A 23,819-nucleotide genomic window follows, 5' to 3' on the forward strand; every position below is an offset into this window, starting at 1 on the left:
GAAGTAATGTCTTACAAACCCTACCAGAATTGTCGCACATCTGATGTTGCCTCCAACCTTGTTCAAAATTGATTCTTCGCTCTTGAAATAGCCCTCCACAAGTCATACCTGGTTTTCTGGTATAGACCTGGGTCACCAGCCTTGAATGCCACAGATCTAGCCTTCAGCAGACGGCGTACCTCCTTTTGGTTTGGGAATGTATGGCAAGTCTTTGTAGGCACACACTCATCCACACAGGTTTTAATGAAGTCGGTAACAACTGTAGCATACACAACCAAATTTGAAGAGGAATTCCTGAATACAGTCCAGTCCACCAATTCAAAGCAGTCCTGGAAGCACTCTTGTACTTCTCTTGTCCATACCTTCTTGGTCCTCACTACTGGTACTGCAGTCTACAGTCTCTGCCAAAACTCAGGGAGTATAAGTACAGCCAGGTGATCAGACTTCCCGAAGTGAGGGCATGGAAAAGCACGGTGGACATTCTTGATGGTGGTGTAACAATGGTCCAGTGTGTTGCTTCCTCTGGTATTTCAAGTGATTTGTTAATGGTAATTGTTTAGTGATTTTTCTCAGACTGGCCTGGTTAATATCCCCCACAGCGATGGTGAAGACGTTAAGGTGTGCTGTTTTGTGTATGTTGATCCCATTGCTCAGATCATCTAAAGCCTGATTGACATTGGCCTGACATGGGATGTATATTACTACCAAAATGATCACGGAAATCATGTTTTTAATTTTTTAACAATAACTGTGAGAAATTGCATAGAGGCCAGCATATTCTCAGAATGATCCAATAAATAGCGTGGATAGATGATAAATTAACTTCACTTTGTAAGCTGGCAGTACTTTCTGGTGCCAATGTTCACAGGGCGCCCATGAGTCAACATTTACCGAAGCATAGCACTCCTTATAAAGCAACGGTATTATAATTTTGTAGGTAAATGTCTAATGTTTTAAGTGTCAAAAATGTCTCCAAGTGGATTTCTATTTACGTTTCGAAAAGCAAAATTTGGACTTAAAATACGAAACACACACTACTCAGTGCTGGTTGGACAATAAAGTGACGGTGTTATTTAAAAAAAAATCTTTCATGGATTATTTCTGACTTCTTTGCTCAAAAATTATGCGCTACGAAGATCAAGGTATGAGGTGAGTATTATAATGCAATAGTGACATTAATGCAATCACAGTGCACACTCCGTGCTACTTTTGTTCAAGTTTCCATCTTTTGCAAAAACAGTCATATGGACATATCTTTCAACTGTAAATACCATTAACAAATACTATATTTGGTTCGGGATGCTTTAACTTATTTTAGCTCAACAAAATTGAAGCTCTGAAACACAATTTATATTCAAAGTAGAGAAACCATAAGCCAGGCACATTAGGGTATAAACTTTGTTACTTTCAATTCAAATCTCTACAACAAAGGCAAATTCAAATCTAGAGGAAAAGAGGTATCAACTTTTTTCATGAGATTTACATTAAAATATAGCACTGGTGAATTTTTAAACTCTAAAACAATAAAGCACAACTCCAACCTATTTCTATAGTTACTTTCGCCAGCATGCAAACTATTTCCCTTCTGATAAAAGATACAAAATCCAAAACAGCTATTCAAGGAAGGACTAAAATTGAAAACTACAGTCCAGTCAGCATCATCTCAGCTGTCAAAAAATCTTAAGATTCACTGTTTGGAATGTGATAAAGGAACAGCTTGAGTAGCATAACATGAAAATGCAGAGTCATCAGGTTTTAAGAAGAAATTACTATTTAACAAATCCAAACAGATACATAGAAGGAAACCCATACAACTGAATTTTGATAAGATACCACATAAAATTATGTTACAACAAAATACTTATTTGGCCTGGAGACACATTTCCTGAACAGGTGAGAGGCAAGAGTGATGAGCAAAAACCTGAAGATGCTTGTAACCCATTATAAAAACATTAAATTCTGGGAATAATCAATAACTCAGACAACATCTGTGCAAATAAAGCATCAGTGCTGCAGGTCACTGAGCTGAAACTTTGATCCTTGAACCAAGTAAATGATCTAGCATGCATCAGGATAAGGGGCCATTTACCATAAGATATAGGCGTAGAGTCAGGCCATTTGGCCCGGCAAGCCTGCTCTGCCATTTAATCATGGATAATCCATTTTCCCTCTCAGCCCCAATCTCCTGCCTTTTCCCCGTATCCCTTCATGTTCTGACTAATAAAGAATCTATCAACCTCTGCCTTAAATATACGTAAAGACTTGGCCTCCACAGCTGCCTGCAGCAAAGAATTCCAGAGATTAACGACTCTCTGGCTAAAGAAAATCCTCCTCATCTCCGTAGTAACAGGATGACACTCTATTCTGAAGCTGTCCCCTCTGCTCCTCGACTCTCCCACCATAGAAAACATCCTCTCCACATCAACTCTATTGAAGCCTTTCAACATTCAATAGGTTTCAATTAGGTCACCCCTCATTCTTCTGAATTCCAATGAATACAGGCTCAGAGTCATCAAACTCTCTTCACGTGACAAGCCCTTTAATTCTGGAGTAACATTCATGAACCTCCTTTGAACCCTCTCCAATATCAGCACATTCTTTCTAAGATAAGGGGCCCAAAATTGTTCACAATACTCCAAGTGAGGCCTCACCAGTGCTTTCTAAAGCCTCAACGTTACATCCTTGATTTATATTCTAGTCTTCTTGAAATGAATGCTAACATCGCATTTGCCTACCTCGTCACAGACTCAACCTGAAATTAATGTACTTCCATTCCTTTGAAACTCGGATTTTTGAATTTTCTATTTAGAAAATAGTCTACCCTTTTATTTCTTCTATCACACTGCATGATCATACACTTCCCGACACTGTATTCCATCTAACACTTCTTTGCCCATTGTCCTAATCTAAGACCTCCCGTAGCCTATTTCCTCAAAATTACCTGCCCCTCCATCTATCTTTGTATTATCTGCAAACTTTGCAATAAAGCCATCAATTCCATCATCTAAGCCATTGACATATAACGTAAAAAGAAGCAATCTCAATACACACCCCTGTGGAACTATGCGGAAAAATGCTTGTATTTTTCCTGTAATACCATAGGCTCTTAACTTGTTAAGTAGCCTCATGTATAGCATCTTGTAAAAGGCCTTCTGAAAATCCAAATATACAACATCTGCTGATTCTCCTTTGTCCATCCTGCTTGTTTTTTCTTCAAAGAATTCCAACAGATTTGTCAGGCAAGATCTTTCCCTTGAGGAAATCATGCTTGACTACAACCTATTTTATCATATGCTTCCAAATACCCCAAAGCCACATCGTTAACAATCAACTCCAACATCTTCCCAGTCACTGACATCAGACTAACTGGCCTATAATTTCCTTTCTTCTGCCTCTCTCCCTTCTTGAAGACTGGAGTGACATTTGCAATTTTCCAGTCTTCTGGAACCGTTCCAGAATCTAGTGATTCTTGAAAGGTCATTACTAATGGCTCCAGAATCTCTTCAGCAACCTCTTCAGTGCCCAAGGGTTCTTCTACCTTAAGCTCTCTCCTCAATTCCAGTTCCTTGCACAACACCCTATCCAGTATAGCTGGTCCTTTTGTGGGATCACCACAAGCTGCCTTAAAAAGCCATTGCTTGGGCATTCTAGAAATTCATCTCTTGAGATCTAGCACCAACTCAGATTTCCCAATCTACCTGCATTTTGAAATCCACCATGATTATTGTAACATTGCCCTTTTGGCATGCATTTTCTATCTTCTGTTGCAATTTGTAGACCACGTCCTAACTACTGCTTGGGGATCTGTATACAACTCCCATCAGGGTCTTTTTACCCCTGCAGTTCCTTAACTCTACCCACAACAATTCAACACCTTCTGACTCTAAGACACCTCTTTCTAATGATTTGATTCATTTTTTACCAACAGACCCACACCACCCTCTCTGCCTACCTACCTATCCTTTCGATACAATGTCTATCCTTGGATGTTAAGCTCCCAGCTATAATCGTCTTTTAACCATGATTCAGTGATACCCACAATGTCATACATGCCAATCTGTAACTGTGCTACAATTTCATTCCATATACCAGGATTCCCCACATTTTTTGCACCACGGACCAGTTTAATATTGACAATATTCTTGCACACACAACGCATATTTTCCCCGTATGAACATATAAAATCATTGCAACACACCAATATCACTGAATCACTAGGAGCCCTGGGCTTGTTTCCCTGCAACAACACAGTCCCATTGAGGGGTGATGGGAGACAGTGATACACGAAGGGGGTTCCTTGTGTCTAGTCTATTCTGCAATTTAGTTTTCGTTGCATTCATTGCAGAAAACTCTGCTTCGCAGAGATATGATGTTGGAAATGAAAGCAACGTTTTCAGTGCTTTCGTGGCTACCTCGGGATATTCAGCCTTGACTTTGATCCAGAATGCCGGTAGAGATGTTATGTCAAACATACTTTTCAGCCCCCCGTCACTTGCAAGCTCGAGGAGTTGATCTCCTTCCCACACTGACATGGATGACGCGTGGGTAATGACCTCGTGTGTGTTCAAGTTCCAACAGTGGGCATGACAGGGAATGAAGAAAGGTGGAGCTCACTCATATCGTTTCCTCGCAGCCCGGTAGCACATGCTTTACGGCCTGGTGGTTGAGGACTACTGCCGTATACTGCGTGCATTGAAATATGACACCTTCAACCCTATATTCATCAGCCTTTTCAATTCTGTCCACCTTTTACATTGCAAGTCATCCTGTTGACTGCAATTTTGCCTTATCATCAGCCTCTCCTTGCTAGCAGTCTCACTACGCTCTTCCTCAGTGAAACAACTACCTCATCCCCAGCACTGTCACTCTGGTTCCAATCCCCCCGCCAAATTAGTTTAAACCCTTCCGAACAACTCACGCAAACTTGCCCACAAGGATATTGGTTCCACTCAGGTTCAGGTGTAACCTGTCCCTTTTGTACAGGTCGTATCTTCCCCAAAAGAGATCCCAATGATCCATAAATCTGAACCCCTGCTCCTGTACCAATTCCTCAGCCACGCATTCACCTGCCAAATCATCCTACTCTTACCTTCACTGGCACACGGCACGGCCAGCAATCCACGGATAACTATCCTGGAGGTCCTGCTTTTCAACTTTCTACCTAACTTCCTAAAATCTCTCCAGGACCTCATCACCTTGTCTACCTATGTCATTGGTACCAATATGTACCAACACTTCTGGCTGCTCATTCTTCCCCTTGAGAATGCCATGGGCCTGAGCCGAGACAACGTTCCATTCAGGTGTTTCTATTGTGCTCACAAAATGTCGTCCCTGTTCCTCTGACTATGGAATCTCCTATCAAGACCACAGTCCTCCTCATCTCTCTGCTCTTCTGAGCCACAGCACTAGACTCAGTGCCAGAGACCTGTTCCCTGCATCTTCCCACTGGTAAGTCATCCCTCTCAACAGTATCTAAATCTTCAATGACCATTCCAATATGTGCTAGAATCTACTGGGGAGGATGTTTCTTGACTCAGACTTTTGTGAGCCTTGGGAATTCTAAAATCCCTTATTGCAGCTGTGGTACATCAGACTAAGGTACAAGTTCTGGTTGTGAAGGAGGTGCTTTGTTACTGGCATGTCAAGTGTTGTTGGAGCTCTGAATAATTAACCTCTCACTTGTTCTAGTCATTGTAATATTTATATGGCTGATTCAAGTTAGGTTACTGATTAATGGTAATTCCAGAATATTGATGGTGTCAGTTCAACAACTGACTATTGAAGATGAGGTCCTTATACTTTATAGCAGCCTACCATCTATGGCCTCTGTCTGAACTTACCAGTACCTCAGTAAAGCAACCAGCTTAATCAGATACCACTCATCCCAGCCATTCTCTCTTCTCCCCTCTCCCACAAGGATAAAATGGACTGTTAACCTCACAATCAACCTCATTATGATCTTGCACTTTGAATTTCGGCACTAGGACTGTTACACTTCAATTTGCATTGTCACTGTTTTTCCTGTTCTATCTCAATGCACTGAGTAATGAACTAATCTGTATGAATAGTATGCAAGACTAGCTTTTCACTGTATCTTGGTACATTGGACAATAATAAACTAATTTCAAAGCCAATCATGTTGGAGATCAAAGTTGTCTAGCTTTTATGTTATGTTAGAGTATAACCTGACCCCTCAAACCTGTTGCACCATTTTAAAAAAAAAGGGTGATTTGATTTTGAAGTTCCACTTTCTTCCCTGTTCATTATGACCCCAAACTCACCAGTAGACCAACTTGGCCTTGAACATTAACATTGATTTAGTCTCTACAGAACTCTAGGATCCTCAGAAGAAATTCCTCCTTACCTCAATCTTAATTGAGCAATTCTTTATTCAGAAATGAGGCATTGTTTTCTGGATCACTTCAAGAAGGGAATCATCCTCTCCTTTTTTCCTGTCAAGCCTCCTCTAAATATGTTTCATCAAGTTTCTTCTAAAGTCCAATGTCCCCAACCTCATAATGACAACTAGCTCCCTATAAGATATCTCGTTTATTTCAGGAAGTTTTAGCACTTACAGATAGTTGAAAAATATTTTCAAACCTTTTGAAATTGCCACTTAGCTGAAACAATGCTAAATTTCTTCTGGCTTTGAAACGAATATAACTAACTAGGTTAACAATAGCCAAATAGCTGTCAAAAAGAATGCTCTACAAATAGCGATACTAATACAATGTAATACGCATATCTATTTGCCTAATAGGACTGCTTTTTTTTAATCCAAGCTGTTCACCGCATCTATAAAAAGCCTGCAGAAGTAATCAGCTTTACTTGATACTGTTCCTTGTGTTTAACATTTATGCAGGAGCAAGTGGCAAAATGCTACATAAAGTGCATACATGTACAATGTTCCAAAAAAGCATATCCTTAGTAGTTTACCCCAGAAAATATTTGATTTTCTAAGGAATTTAGTAAAATAGAAGGCAATAGATATAAAAACTCTCATGATAGTGGGCAACATGAACACTTTACTTGATTGATAGTCAATATCTTATAATTATTGACATTAAATAAATTGTTTTGACAGTAGTTTTAAAGAAAAAATATACTGCATAAAAATAAGGGGGGTGGTTGTAGCAAAATATAGTTTTGCACTGGATTGGTAGACTGTTCTAGCAGAGAGCAATTTTTTAAAAATCTAAAAATATAGTACACATTGAAAATACTTGACCTTGTCATACTTTGATACTATTTCAGCACGTTCCAAGGCAAGACTTGTTGTTGTGTCCTGTTCTGCATCTGGATCTAAAAACAAATCAAAACAGAAATCTGTCAGCATCTCATGTCTTCCAGCTATTCAGTGAAAAATATAAATAAAATTACAACAGATTACATTTAATTGGTCCATCGGTTTATCGGGGCAGTTATTTGGGACAACTCTGAAAGAACAACTACTAACTGAGAAAATAGCCAGGATTCCCTTCATTTATTTCATACAGGAGACTGTAGAATAAGTCATGTGAACTCGTGTGATCATTAGACACTACACTGTGCTCAGAGTGAAGAGCTTTAGGATAGCGGCATTTGCATGTGCTTGTGTTCAAAAATCAGCTGATTTTTGTCACTGATAGTTGGCAAGAAATAAGCAGTAAGACAATTCAGAATTATTTTGCTCACTGTGGTCTCCAGCATTCAGGCTTACAGATGTCAGAAATGGCCAGGAGTAAAAAATGAAATGATGTCACTATTTCAACAAGATAGGAACTACAAAGAATTTGAAGGTAATGATAATCAGCTTAAATGTTACAATGAAAACAAGGATTTGAAGATGGAATCGTTGAACGCATAGTATAAGGGCATTATCTGCACTAGGTGCCTGTGTTAATTTTGTTCATTTACAGTCAAGCAAAAGAACACAGCAGTGTGTTGGTTGTCTGTTGTATCCAATGATGACAGTGAAATCTGTGTGGGAGAGATTTCAAAGTGCATGCAGTTGCACTGGGATAGTTTCACTCTTTCGACCTTGGAGGTCCAGGTCCAATGGTACAAGCCCAGATCATAAATTGGCGTCTTCCTTGGTTGCAGTGGATAACCATAACTTCTGTGCCTTATCATGCCCTTTCGCTCTCGACATAGTGTTGCAGAACGCATTCTTGGCTACACTTGCCCATACACCTTCTCCCTTCAGGACTCCAAACAGTCCTTCCAGGTAAGGCAACACTTCACCTGCGAATCTGCTGGGGTAGCCGATTGAATCTGGTGCTCCTGATACAGCCTCCTCTGCATTGGTGAGACCTGTTGTAAATTGGGTGACTGCTTTGTCAAGCACCTCAGCTCCTACCACCACAAGCGTAATTTCCACAAAGCAACCAAAAATTTTAATTTTGATTTCCATTCCGGCTCCAACCTGTCAGTCTAAGTCTTCTTATGTCAAGATGAGGCCGCCCTCAGGGTGGAGGAGCAACACCCTATATTTCGTCTGGGGATGGAACCACCCTCCAACCTGGTGGCATGAATACTGATTTCTCCTTTCAGTAATCTAACTTCTCCCCATTCCTCTATTCCCAACTCTGACTTTTTACCTCTTCTCACCTGCCTACCACTTCCTCTGGGGTCCCCTCCTCTTACCCTTTCTCTCCCATCTCCTTCTATCACTCTCCTCTCCTATCAGATTCCTTCTCCTCCAGTCCTTGACCTTTCCCACCCACCCAGCTTCACCTATCACCTTCCAGCTAGCCTCCTTCCACTCCCTCTCCACATTTTTATGGCGTCTGGCATCTTCCTGTATCAGTTCTGAAGAAGGGGCTCTGCCCGAAGCATCAGCTGCTTATTCATTTCTATAGACACTGCCTGATCTGTTGAGTTCCTCCAGCATTTTGTGTATGTTGCTTTGAATTTCCAGCATCTGCCGACTTTCATGTTTATAACTTACATAATGAAACCAGGCAGATTTGATACTGAACCATGACTGCCACAGCCTAACTGCAGTTATCCACATATTATGCTTGTATACCAGACCCAGACAATTTCCATACAAGTTTCCTGTATTCCTTCATCCAACCCAACTGATAGCTGAACTCTTCCCCGAAACAAAAATATTGTTAATGGACGTCAAAGCTTCAACCTGCTGATTGCACATCATGTGGGAGAAGGATACAACCAAAATCTGGTGAACACAGAAATTTTATAAAAGAATCACATTTTTCATCATGGTACTTCTCTGATGAGATACTAGATTTAATATTTCAGTAACAACCAGTTAACCCATATATTATTAAACTCAAATAAAGGAAATTATGCTCTGAAAATCATTTTCCTATGTTTTCCTATATTTTTATATCAGCAAAAATATTTTCTTATAATAATAGAACAAAGAGTATTTTCTTAACACAGAATAGTAAGAATAGGAAACCCGCCAAATTATGTGTCTGGTTTCCATTTTATTCTGTACACAAAGAATAGGCTTCAGTCTTCCTTATGAGCAATGTGTTTGAACTTGTAGTACTTTTTGCTCATTATTATAGCACATGTATTCAATCTGATATTGATCAAAAACACTATTTCACATTACTCCTATACACAGCAAACAGCCAAACAAAGCAGAAAAGTCAAATACTGCTGTAGGTAAATTTTAGAAATTGGCATAATCTATATGTGTAGCAATCTCCTTCAGAACAAAGGAAAATGCATCAAAGAACAAATCACGTCTGTTCCTTCTGTGAGAGGCAATATCCATGCTGAAAGTTTAAAAAGGGAAAGGTAAAATCTACAATAATCATACCCTTCAGAATTATCTGTGCCAGGTTCACATTCACATTACCATTAAAATAGTAACACTGGAAAAGTTAGGGGAGGGTGAGCTTCAATGACAGTTTTGGTTTTAAGCTAATGAGTCTGGGGCATTTCCCCTAAAGTCATCTGACTAGTATCTACATAGTAATGACAGCCTCAACCTGGCTCATAAACATCCACGTTCGCACCTGAAAAATCACTCAATTTATTGTTTCCATGATGGTGATAGCTTCCAGGTGGAAAGAGTGTGGGTTTAGATTTAATGCAGTAATGATTCAACCCAGAAAACTGCATTCTTCACAATTCGTAGCATGTGAGAAAAGCTCCTGTACGTAATCTGGGTGCAGCTGGAGGATGTGTTGGATGTTCAATACTCCACCAATTCGTTCAACAGCTACTCCAATAACCATATGCCAAACTTTCCTCATTATCAATTAAAACCTGAGCATTTATTTTGGTGTCAAATTCCTTCTGATCAAACTGCTTAATTTAAAGAAACCAGAGATGGACACAGCCTGATGTTACACAAAATGACTGCTGTCAGTTTGTTCTGACAATATATGCTGCCATACCATTTTTAAAAAGTGTCATAGACACTGGTGTAGAAGACATAATTTATGAGAAGAAAGTGTAACTTGCCACAAAGAAAGTAGAGGCTATGCTTGGAGAAAATTTGCAGCACAGTTTCACATTTGTTTGGCTTTCATGAGAGCATGATATGGAAGACTGAGAATGGATGAGGAGTTAGACAACAAAGGAGCTGACAAAACAGAAGTAGGTGCCAAATGGCAGAAAACGAAGTTCATCTTAGGTTCGTGGTTGTGAATGTGACAGTCCAGACACCTGCTGAGAAGATAAAGGTTCTATCATTTAATGGCACCATACGAGAGAAAGGAATATCACTTTCAGGCTCACAGCAGTGCAGAGATACTGCAGCAGTTCAGACTCCAACAGCTCACTCCTGCTTCCTCAATGCCAATTCAGAATTGGTACTCATGATGGCCTAGTCAGCAATCCTCATATGGAAAGAATCACCCTAAAATAAACTGGCAATCTCAAAAATACCTACAATTACCCACTCTCAAACGTTTATCCAGATCAATACGAAATCCTTTTCACCATCAACTGATTCCATTACTTCCCAAAAACGCTGTGTCCAAACCCCCAACATCTATTGGATAAAATAACAACAGATTTAAACTCTGAGTGCATTCCTATTTACATTTAAATCATGTTTTTCTAATTCTGGAATAAATGAGAATTTCCTATGTATTTGAATTTAATTCATTCAATGAAGGGCCATGAATATTTGAACACTTAATCAATCAGTATCCCATAAGAAAATTAAGCTCTTCAAATTGTTACATTACAACTAAAGCTGACCAAGAATCTATTCGGGCCCCCATCCTCCTCAGCATTCAAACGAGTAACGATTCATAATAATACCTTGTTTCGCTTTCTACCTAACCACTTCTTTAAATCCTCCACAAAGTTGTCTACTTACATGCTCAACATCTTCTTAATCAAACAACAAAATTCTATTTTCCAAAGCCAACAATCCCCTGACATACAGTACTTTCTCTAGGCATATAAATCTATATTTCCATGTTCCATGATTCCAGCTTCTTCAATACATTCTATTTAAATCACTTACCTGATCCCTGAGCATAGAGCTTCTCTTACTAAATTGCTCTTGAAAGTTTGGAACTATAAATTATACCAACCACCATTCACATGAAAGTAATTTACACAGTGGCAGTGGGCAAGGGAAATAACCAGACCAATTAATTAAATAAATAAAAACCTCTGGATTTATAATTCAAATTAAATAACCTTTGCCAATCTTAAAATTTGAAGTTTGAAACTGTTTGTGGTCATTTGCAAAATGAATCATACTCAAAAGATACTAAATCTTGATTTGGTTTTATTACTATTATTGTTGTATTTTTATTTTTTTCTCAGCTCAAACTGGTCAAACCTGAGGTACAGGCATAGCCAAGCACACTCATTTCTCAACTGCTAAGAACTTCCAGATTATTCTAATAGTGTTCTAAAATTTACTCTTTTTTTAAAACTGACAAGCTAATGCAGAAAGCTGACAGCGATGCAGGTGGATGCTTTCCTGGTGTCATGGATTCTTGATTACTCGACTGGCAGACCACAGTACATGTGCTTGCAACACTGGGTGTCCGACAGAGTGATCAGCAACACTGGGGCTCCACAGGGGACTGTCTTGTCTCTCTCTCTCTCCACCATTTACACCTCGGACTTCAACTACTGCACAGAGTCTTGTCATCTTCAGAAATTTTCTGATGACTCTGTCATAGTTGGATGCATCAGCAAGGGAGATGAGGCTGAGTACAGGGCTACGGTAGGAAACTTTGTCACATGGTGTGAGCAGAATTATCTGCAGCTTAATGTGAAAAAGACTAAGGAGCTGGTGGTAGACCTGAGGAAGGCTAAGGCACCGGTGACTCCTGTTTCCATCCAGGGGGTCAGTGTGGACATGGTGGAGGATTACAAATACCTGGGGATACGAATTGACAATAAACTGGACTGGCCAAAGAACACTGAGGCTGTCTACAAGAAGGGTCAGAGCCGTCTCTATTTCCTGAGGAGACTGTGGCCCTTTAACATCTGTCAGACAATGCTGAGGATGTTCTGTGGTGGCCAGTGCGATCATGTTTGCTGTTGTGTGCTGGGGCAGCAGGCTGAGGGCAGCAGACACCTACACAATCAACAAACTCATTCGTAAGGCCAGTGATGTTGTGGGGATGGAACTGGACTCTGATGGTGGTGTCTGAAAAGAGGATGCTGTCCAAGTTGCATGCCATCTTGGACAATGTCTCCCATCCACTACATAATGGACTGGTTGCGCACAGGAGTACATTCAGCCAGAGACTCATTCCTCCGAGATGCAACACTGAGCGTCATAGGAAGTCACTCCTGCCTATGGCCATCAAACTTTACAACTCCTCCCTTGGAGGGTCAGACACCCTGAACCAATAGGCTGGTCCTGGACTTATTTCCTGGCATAATTTACATATTACTATTTAATTATTTATGGTTTTATTACTATTTAATTATTTATGGTGCAACTATAACGAAAACCAGTTTCCCTTGGGATCAATAAAGTATGACTATGACTAAAACAAAAAAATTATCCAAGACAAAATTTATATAAAAAATCAGAATATAGGACTTGCATAGCACTGTATATCCTTAGAAGTTTTCTGACTGCTGTGTAATTTTTTTAATATATTTGTTACTCCGCTTTGTCCTCCTGTCCAAGGTTGTATTAACCTAATTGCATTCCATATAATAGTGTTTTCTAAAATTTGTCATTTCAGTTCCTATTTTCCTTTGTAAACTTTTCAGAACAGTTTCGTCCAAGATATTATGCCAAAAGAATACATTAATACAAGTACAGTAAGAAGTGTTTATTGCCTTTATTAGATCTTTACTATTGAGTTCTGTTTGGCAGATTTTCTTAAGCCTTGAAGTAAACTCAGGTCAAAATTTTTCCCTTTATCACACTATGATCTATTTTCTTTGCTTGCAGATATTCCTCCATCTGTTGTATTGTATCCTGCTGCTCTGTTTTAAACTCAACTAGCTCTATTGCACCTTTATGTTTAATATTCTGCACTTATCTAGTCCAAAGTTGATGGTTATATATTTAAAAAGTAATTCTACCATTTGAATTAAATACTTTAACTTTACTGATTAAGGAGTATATCACTTCAAATTGTCTGTGTATAGAAGGTGTGTCATGGTGTAATTCGTTTGGTAGTCTCTGATTTTATACCTTATTTTCGTCCGATTCAGTAAACTAGAGAGCAGGTTTAAAGCAAGACAAAACCACAGTGGGCTTCAAGAGACCCCCTGGAAAATGCCTTGGTTTATTTTGATTGGTTTTCTTTTTTGATCATTAACAGGTAGGGTGATTTTGGTACACCAATGCTTCATCAGATGTTGTCGGAAGGCGGAGTTTCACAAGTATTGGGTGCAGTTTATCTATATTAAAAACTTCTATTAACCATGAGTGTGGGTCAGAATCAAATGTTTTTTGGCAGTCAACATTATAACAACATGAAAGGTTTCTGCTTTTCCATCGGGCTTGATTTAGAATTACAGAATCTATTACCAGTTTTACTTTATATCCTTCCATACCTTTAGGGCATCTTTTCTGCTCTTCCATAAGTATAATATTGCTTAACTTGTGAGTGGTGATTAGTTGCAAGATGCATGATGTTATGGCTTTATATACAGTTTGTAAACAAGTAATAGGATGATATTTTGATGAGCCATTTGTGATTTCTCCTTTAGACAAGAGATATGTTTTACCTTCTGTCAAAAATTTGGGCATTTTTTCGAGATTTAATAAAATTGTTGATATGTATTAATAAGTACGGGTGAAGGCAAGTACATTTTTTGTGCCAATAATTATGAATATTATCACTGCCAGAACTTTTCCAGTTATAGGTAATCTTTATAAACACTTTTTGCATAACCATTGTAACTTCAGGTGATTGCATGTCTTCAGTTGTGTGAATGTTCTTTTTCCTTCCTAATCCTGCTTGCTTCTTGATTGTGCATTGCCCTGCTGATTATCTCTGTGTTTGTTGGTAATTCTGTGCCAGGATTGGTGACATTTCGGTGTGTTGAATTTAGTTTTAATGTTCTGTGTAACTATTTTTCCATTGTTCCTGAACTGAGAATTCTGATTTCTTCGTCTCGTACATTTCATGTATCTATTTGGTCTGGCTTTGTATGCAACAAGTTTTTATTTTAGTATATCTATAAATTCTACTATATCTTTGTTAGGTTGATCGTATCTTGTATGGATCTTATATTTCATTAGCTACTCTTTTAACTTTTTTTGCTCGGGTTATCTATTTTATATTCCATTTGGTGGGCTATTTCTGCTCGTTAGGCTTCAATATTGATTCTTAATCTCTTCTGCCATACTGGAGTTCTCATTTCATTACTCAATTTTGGGTTTCTATTAATGAGTGCCTCCACTCTGGAGCCACTTGCACTGTACTGCTGTTAATAGTTCTTCAAATGTTTCAAGTTTTCCTGAATATTGTAGTAATAGAATATTGCTGACAGTATTTACAAATTTTGATTAAGTGGCTTGATTTGGTATGTAGGGTCTTTTTGTTAGGTCAGTGCCATGCATTCTGTTGTGTGATGTTAAGTGTTAGGATAACTTTGTCTGTAAACTCAGTTTTGTCATCAGCGTTCGTGGAGGCTCTACATCTGTGTAGTTGCTATTACCATTGGTTATTATTATTGCCGTCACATACACAAAGGTCCATGGAAAAGCTTGAATACTGTTCATACAGATCAAGGATTTACACAGTACATTGAGGTAGTACATGATAAAATATGTTGCCAAATGAAGTCTAACAACTCCTCCAATTCAGTCCTGAAGATTAACTGATTTCCTCAAATAAAGGCATGGAAGTTAATAAAGATTTCTTGACTTGCTTAAAATAAAATAGTGCCCATGAAAATGTAAGTGCATGTTATGAAGTCAGAGAAGTACAGCACAGAAACAGCCCATTTAGTCCATGCTAAAACCATTTAAACTCCCACTGATCTGCAACAGGACCATAGCTCTCCACACCCCTACCATTCATGTACCTATCCTAACTTCTCTTAAACATTAATATCGAGCTCATCTGCACCTCTTGTACTGGCACGTCATTCCACACTCTCACGACCCTGAGTGAAGAAGCTTCCCTCATGTTCTCCTTAAACTTCTCACCTTTCACCCTTAAACCACTACCTCTGGTTGTAGTCCCACCCAACCTCAGTGGAAAATGGCCTGCTTCCATTAACCCTATCGCTATCCCTCATAATTTTGCACCTCTCTATTCAATCTCCTCTCAATCTTCTACGTTCTGAGGACTACAGTCCCAACTTATTCAACCTAGCTTACAACTCTAGTACTCCAGTCCTGGCAACAGCCTTGCAAATTTTCTCTGTACTCCTTCAACCTTGTTTTCATCTTTCCTGTAGGTAGGTGACCAAAAATGCACACAATACTCCAAATTAGGCCTCACCAACATCTTATACAGTTTTAACATCATATCCGATCCCCTGTACTCAGTATATTAGTTTATGAAGGCCAACGTGTCAAAAGCTTTCTTAATGAGCCCATCTACCTGTGACACCACTCAACAAATTATGGACCTGTAATCCCAGATCCTTTGTTCTATCACACTCCTCGGTGCCCTACCGTGCACTGTGTAAGATCTACCCTGTTTGGTCCTACCAAAGTACAAAACTCCACACTTGTCTGCATTACATTCCATCTGCAATTTTTCAGCCCATTTTCCCAGCTGATGCAGATCCCTCAGCAAGCCATGATAGACTTCCTCACTATCCACTACGTCCCCAATCTTGGTGTCATCTGCAAATTTGCTGATCCAGCTAACCACATGTTCATCTAGACCATTGCTATAAATGAAAGCAACAAATAACCCAGCACACCAAAAGTCACAAGCCTCCAGTCAGAGAGGCAACCCTCTACTATCAGCCTTTAGCTTCTCCACAAAGCCAATATCTTACCCAATTTACTATCCATCTTGAATGCCATATGAATGAACCCTTTTGACCAATCTCCCTTGCAGGTTGTCGTCTTGTCAAATGCCTTGCTTGACAACATCCTCTGCCTTGCCTTCATCCACTTTCCAGGTATCTTCCCTGAAAAACTCTATAAAATTTGTTAGACATGCCCTACCACACACAAAGCCATGCTGACTATCTTTAATCAGTCAATGTCTGTCCACATACTTACGTATCTCACCCCTTAGAATACCTCTCAATAACTTTCCCATAAGTGATGTCAGACTCAACAGCCTTTAATTTCCTGGTTTATGGTTAAAGCCTTGTTTAAACAGCAGAACAACACTGGCTATCTGCCAATTCTCTGGTACCTCTCCTGTCGCTAAGGATGATTTAAGTATCTCTGTACTTGCCTCCCATAGGGACTAAGGTCTCCAGAGGACCAATTTTGTCCCTTGCAATCTTTTTGCTCTTAACGAGGCCCTAGCAGAGATATTTAAATCAACCTTAGCAACAGGAAAGCAAAAGGATTTTCCTTCACCTTGCTAGACTAGTTTCATGCCTTCTATTAGCCCTCCTGATTTCTTTCTGAAGTGTTCTCTTGCCAAGTCATTTCGACCATAACTGCTGGTACAGTACACAGTAAAAACAAGACGTTTTTCAATACCATGGTGCTACATGAAACAATACAAAAACTACACTGAACTACGTAAAACAACACAAAAACTACATTATAGACCTACCCAGGACTGCATAAAGTACACAAAACAGTGCAGGCATTACAATAAATAATAAATAAGACAATAGGCACAGTAGAAGGTAGTAGGTTGGTGTCAGTCCAGGCTCTGGGTATTGAGAAGTTTGATGGCTTGGGGAAAGAAACTGTTACATAGTCTGGTCGTGAGAGCCTGAATGCTTCGGTGCCTTTTGCCAGATGGCAGGAGGGAGAAGAGTTTGTATGAAGGGTGCATAGGGTCCTTCATAATGCTGTTTGCTTTACGGATGCAGCCTGTGGTATAAATGTCTGTAATGGCGGGAAGAGAGACCCCGATGATCTTCTCAGCTGACCTCACTATCCGCTGCAGGGTCTTGCAATCCCAGATAGTGCAATTTCTGAACTAGGCAGTGTTGCAGCTGCTCAGGATGCTCTCAATATAACCTCTGCAGAATGTGGTGAGGATGGGGGTTGGGAGATGGACTTTTCTCTGCCTTCGCAGAAAGCAGAGATGCTGCTGGGCTTTCTTTGCTATGGAGCTGGTGTTGAGGGACCAGGTGAGATTCTCCGCCAGGTGAACACCAAGAAATTTGGCGCTCTTAACGATCTCTACAGAGGATGTTCAGCAGAGAGTGGTCGCTCCGTGTCCTCCTGAAGTCAACAACCATCTCTTTTGTTTTGTTCACATTCAGAGACAGGTTGTTGGCTCTGCACCAGTCTGTTAGCCACTGTACCTCCTCTCTGTATGCTGACTCATCATTCTTGCTGCTGAGACCCACCACGGTCGTGTCAGCAGGGAACTTGATGATGTGGTTCAAGCAACACTCACAACATGCTGGAGGAACTCAGCAGGTCGGGCAGCATCCGTGGAAAAGAACAGTCAACGTTTTGGGCCAGAACCCTTCGTCAGGACTGAAGAGGGAAGGGGCAGAGGCCCTATAAAGAAGGTGGGGGAAGGGTGGGAAGGAGAAGGCTGGTAGGTGCCAGGTGACAAACCAGTAAGGGGAAAGATCAAGGGGTAGGGGAGGGGAAGCAGGGAGGGGATAAGCATGAAAGGTGAAGAAGGAATAGGGGAAAACACAATGGGTAGTAGAAGGAGGCGAAACCATGAGGGAGGTGATAGGCAGCTGGGGGAAGGGGCAGAATGAAACAGGGATGGGGGAAGGGAGGGGGAGGGAATGACCAGAATTACCTATCACCTCCCTCATGGTTCCACCTCCTTCCACTACCCATTGTGCTTTCCCCTATTCCTTCTTCACCTTTCCTGCCTATCCCCTCCCTGCTTCCCCTCCCCCACCCCTTGATCTTTCCCCTTACTGGTTTTTCACCTGGAACCTACCAGCCTTCTTCCCACCCTCCCCCTACCTTCTTTATAGGGCCTCTGCCCCTTCCCTCTTCAGTCCTGACGAAGGGTTCTGGCCCAAAATGTTGACTGTTCTTTTCCACGGATGCTGCCCGACCTGTTGAGTTCCTCCAGCATGTTGTGAGTGTTGCTTTGACCCCAGCATCTGCAATTCATTTTGTGTTTATGATGTGGTTCGAACTGTGTGTTGCAGCACAGTCGTGGGTCAGCAGAGTGAACAGCAGTGGACTGAGCACACAGCCCTACGGGGCCCCCGTGCTCAGTGTGATGGTGTTGGAGATGCTGCTTCCAATCCGGACTGACTGAGATCTCCCAGTCAGGAAGTCTAGGATTCAGTTGCAGAGGGAGGTGTTCAGGCCCAGTAGGCTCAGCTTTCCAATCAGTTTCTGAGGAATGATTGTGTTGAATGCTGAACTGAAGTCTATGAACAGCATTTGAACGCACGTGTCTTTTTTGTCCAGGTGGAGGGTAATGGCAACGGCGTCATCTGTTGAGCAGTTGGGACAGTACGCAAACTGCAGGGGGTCCAGTGAGGGGAGAGGCAGGGTCTTGATGTGCCTCATGACGAGCCTCTCATTTCATGATGATGGATGTGAGTGCAACGGGACGGTAGTCGTTGAGGCAGGACACTGAAGACTTCTTCGGCACGGGGACGATGGTGGCATTTCTTATACTCCATAAGTACCTCATTTGTTCGTACCTGCTCTGCACCTCCCATTTCCTCTTAATCACGGCCTCAATATCTCTTGAAAACCAAGGTTCAGTACACTTGTTAACTTTACCTTTTATTCTGACAGGCACATACATGCTTTGGACTCTCAAAATTTCACTTTTGAATGCCTTCCACTTACCAAGTACATCTTTGCCAGAAAACAGCTGGTCCCAATCCAAACTTGCCAGATCATTTCTGATACCGTCAAAACTGGTCTTTCTCCAATTTAGAATCTCAACCCATGGATCAGACCTATTTTTTCCATATTTACTTTATAATGGCATTGTGGTCACTAGATGCGAAGTCTTCCCCGACACAAACTTGTGTTGCACGCCCTGTCTCAGTCCCTAATAGCAGATCCAGCATTGCACACTATAACGAACTGACGAAGGAAACTTCCCTGAACACACCACCTCATCTAGTCATTTTACAGTAAGGGATTCCCAGTCAATATGTGGAAAGTTAAAATCACCTACTCTAACAACTTGTTTCTTGCAAACAGTCGGTGATTTCTTTACAAATTTATTCCTCCAAATCCCTGGGTGGTCTGTAATTAGGGCCCATTAACCTTGCTTATTTCTCAGTTCCACCCATAATGCCTCACTAGATGAGTTCTCCAGTCTGCCTAATGGAACACCGCTGTGACATTTTCCCTGACTAGTAACACCACCCCTTCTCCTTTAATCCCTCCCTCCCTGTCACGTCTAAAACAGCGGAACCCCACAATACTGAGCTGCCAGCCTGTCCCTCCTGCAACTGAGTCTCCCTAATGGCTACAATATCATAATTTCAGGTGTTGATCCACATCCTGAGCTCATCCGCCTTTCCTACTTATTGCATTGAAATATATACAGCTCAAGACACTAGTTGCACCATGCTCAACCTTTTGATTCCTGACTTTGTCTGAGGTATTACCAACATCTGCCTCCACAACCTCTCCATTATCTGTTCTGGCACTCTGCTTTCCAGCCCCCTGCAACTCTAACCTAATACAGACATCCCGCCCTGCAAAAACTCATTTCAGGGAGGTAGCACCATCAATTTGCGGGAAACTTCCGGGAGAGGTGGGATGTCTGCAATAGAGTAGCTCCTTAGCAGCTAGCCAGCCAGCTAGTTTAAATAACGTTAGCTATGCTAATGAATGAATGACACCTGTTAAACTCACCTCAACATGTCTTTTACAGTCTTAACCCACCACGGGCAATAGAAAAGTCACTGTTGCAAACAGTGCAGCAAGCAACACTCATTATTTTTGACCGCTATTAGGCAGGGGTACACTTTAGTGTAGTCTGGGGTGATGTACGTTTTTTTTTGGAACACACTGCCACTCTGACTTTTTTTGGAACTCTCTCGTTCTTGCTCTTGCTCTCTATCGCACGCAGGCGCGCACTCTCTCCCTCGTGGTCGCTCTCACTCTCTCGCGCTTGCTTTCTCACTCTCATTCTCTCTCTCTCTCTCGTGCTTGCTTTCTCGCTCTCTCTCTCGTGGTCGCTCTCACTCGCTCTCTCGCGCTTGCTTTCTCGCTCTCTCTCTCTCGTGGTCGCTCTCACTCGCTCTCTCGCGCTTGCTTTCTTGCTCTTGCGCTCGCTCTCTCTCTCTCTCTCTCTGACACACGCTCACTCTCAAAAAAATCAATTTCCAGGACATTGTATATAATTTGCGGGCATCAGGGAGCCACTATTAATTTGCGGGAGACTCCCGGAACTTCCGGGAGAGGTGGGATGTCTGCTAATATATTTAAAAAGATCAAGGTTGCCCAGTTTTGTCAGCAGCAGTGAAACCAGCCACACAAATTGCAGTTGTTTTTGACAAACACTGGCTGGAAAGCAAAAATCCATCAGTAAAAATCTGCAATTAAATCATTGAGAAACGCATTAGATTGTGCATGAGCCTTCCACAAAAATGACATCTGCATGCAACTCTGCAGTGGGCAGCATATTTTGGGAGACATGAAACAAGAACTGTGAAAATATTTGAAAAGTTACATTCTGTCTGATTCATCTACAACTTGCAGTTCTTCTGTGTCTAACCACTACTTCCTATAATAGTTGTGTTTTAAAACTGTAGATTTCACTTCAGGTAGACAAAAGTTTCACTTCAGATTAGATTGGGAGAATGATATACTTGTAATGCTTCTGGTCGTTTACTGCCATCGAAGGTAATGTGCATGAACATTTTTGAAAATTATCATTTGAGTGCTACTTTTGCTCTCTCATACATTCTTTCACTGATCAAGTCCATCTCTTAATTCAGTCATTATAAACACAAATATACAAAGCAAGATAAAGCAATTCTTAGAATTGACAAGAAGAGTAACAAGCTAAATGATTACTTTCCCAAAATATTCACAAGGCTTAACACATAAATTCCAACAGATAATTTAAAACTGTAATGCACTAAATGATCTGACAGGGATTTAAATATAACCCTGGAGTTTAACGAAATTATGAGAATGTTGATAAAAACTGGGGAATAGTTGAGTCAGACAATGCAGCAAAAAAAAAGAACTGCGAACAGTGATGAAAACAATGTATATCATGTTTAAAAGACCAAGAAGACAATGGATCTCTTGTCCAACTAGAATTCAATTAAAAATCATGTTGGTAAAAAAAGATTATGGTTATCTCTACAATTGTCTATAATATATAAAAAAACTAACTTAGCCTCTGTTATAAGTTGACTCACGATACAGTGAATTAAGTTCAGTGTAATGTAAGGCAGAAAAGTATGAAATTAACAATTTGAGTTTGTTACATAGACCGGACTGCCTAGAGAACTAATGCTGTAATCTCTATTTTTATAATAATGACCTAGAACTGTGAGATCAAGAAACTGCATTTTAAAATTCAATGTAATTTGCTGACATTCAGGAAGTACACAGCACGAAGCAGTGCAATCAAAATCAGTACCTCAGAATTTAGACTGAGCTAAACTTAACAATGGTTCAAACAATGGCAGGCGATACCTAACAGATGTGTATAAAACAGGAATGAAAAACAGCAATTTTTAAATTTTATGAATGACACTGAACTACTAAAGGATTATTTTAAAAGAGAGGAAGACAACTTAACTGATGTGACCCTCAATAAAACCAGCATGCTAACATGGTCTTACATCTGTTATTTGCAGCTTCTGTGATAGCCAAATACTTTACCTTTCCTTGTGAGACTTACAGAAGCTGAATTTAGTCCCAGAAACTGTTAGCACCTGATGTAGTGTTTCATAGCCTGATTCCGTTCAACAAGGGGCAAAAATTTCTAGATACCGATTTGTTTACATGGGTGTGCATTGTAATTTCAGTATAACCATTCCAACATGAAGCTGGCTTACCACCTGACATAGGGCTAGAGTCAAACAACAGGTTAAGAGGCCCTTCAGCCCAGTGAATTCATGCAGATCCTCAAACGCACATTTATACGAATCCTACACTGACATTTTATTCTCCCCACTTACCTCCACTCAGATGTTATCACTCACCTACAGAATAGAGGTGATTAACAGTGGCCAACTGACCTACCAACCAGCCTGTCTTTGAAATACAAGAAAATGGAGCAACAAGGAGAATATGCTCAACACGAGAGCACTAGAAGCCAGCAAACCACCCAAATCAGTAAAGCTACAAAAAGGCAGCTTTATCAGCTACCTCACAGTGCCAACTGAGATGGAAAAACCTCCACAGATCTTGAAGTACAGGCAGTCCCCGAGTTACGAACGTCTGACTTACGAGCAACTCGTACTTACGAACGACCTGCCATAAAGCCTATTATATTGAAAATTCGAGTTAAATACAATGGTTCATAATAATGAACACACGCACTATGTTGTGTCGCTCATGAAAACATTGCGCGGCTTCAGCAGTTCGTAGGCTTGAGGAAGGAGAAGGCCATCCGCCATTTTAAGTCAGATCATGCTGCCGTTAACACTGTGTTGAGCGTGCAACTTTGTAGTTGGCTTAAATTTTTCTATTATTTACCCTTGTAACCATGTCTCCAAAGCATAAATCCGATGCAAGTGCTGATGATGGATCAAAGAAAAGGAAAACGATCATGACTGGAAATAATAAAGCGATTGGAAACAGGTGAAATGCCATCAGTCATTGGAAAAGCGTTAGGCTACAGTTGGTCAACGATCGAAACAATTTTAAAAGATGAAGTGAGAATAATGGAGCATGTGAAAGGTCCTGGCCCAACGAAAGCTATAATTAGACCATAAGACCATACGTCAAAGGAGCAGGTCAGCCATTCGGCCCATCAAGTCTGCTCCATCATTTTATCTTGAGCTGATCCATTCTCCCATTTAGTCCCACTCCCCCGCCTTCTCACCATAACCTTTGATGCCCTGGCTACTCAGATACCTATCAATCTCTGCCTTAAATACACCCAATGACTTGGCCTCCACTGCCGCCCGTGGCAACAAATTCCATAGATTCACCACCCTCTGGCTAAAAAAATTTCTTCGCATCTCTGTTCTGAATGGGCGCCCTTCAATCCTTAAGTCATGCCCTCTCGTACTAGACTCCCCCATCATGGGAAACAACTTTGACACATCCACTCTGTCCATGCCTTTCAACATTCGAAATGTTTCTATGAGGTCTCTCCTCATTCTTCTAAGCTCCAAGGAATACAGTCCAAGAGTGGACAAACATTCCTCATATGTTAACC

The 23,819-nt window shown here is 40.7% G+C and overlaps 1 protein-coding gene across 6 annotated transcripts in view; it reads right to left on the minus strand.

Moving 5' to 3' along the window:
• The window catches only part of usp6nl (USP6 N-terminal like), a 223,595-nt gene that overhangs the window by 99,501 nt on the left and 100,275 nt on the right, over positions 1-23,819 (minus strand). For all 6 annotated transcript variants that reach the window (XM_072241354.1, XM_072241351.1, XM_072241349.1 and 3 more), the window contains one exon: positions 7,229-7,302. In XM_072241354.1, the coding sequence (XP_072097455.1) occupies positions 7,229-7,302 (74 nt within the window). The remainder of the gene's footprint in view (positions 1-7,228; positions 7,303-23,819) is intronic.

Source organism: Mobula birostris, chromosome 23, assembly GCF_030028105.1.
Source record: "Mobula birostris isolate sMobBir1 chromosome 23, sMobBir1.hap1, whole genome shotgun sequence".
Classification (NCBI taxonomy): domain Eukaryota; kingdom Metazoa; phylum Chordata; class Chondrichthyes; order Myliobatiformes; family Myliobatidae; genus Mobula; species Mobula birostris.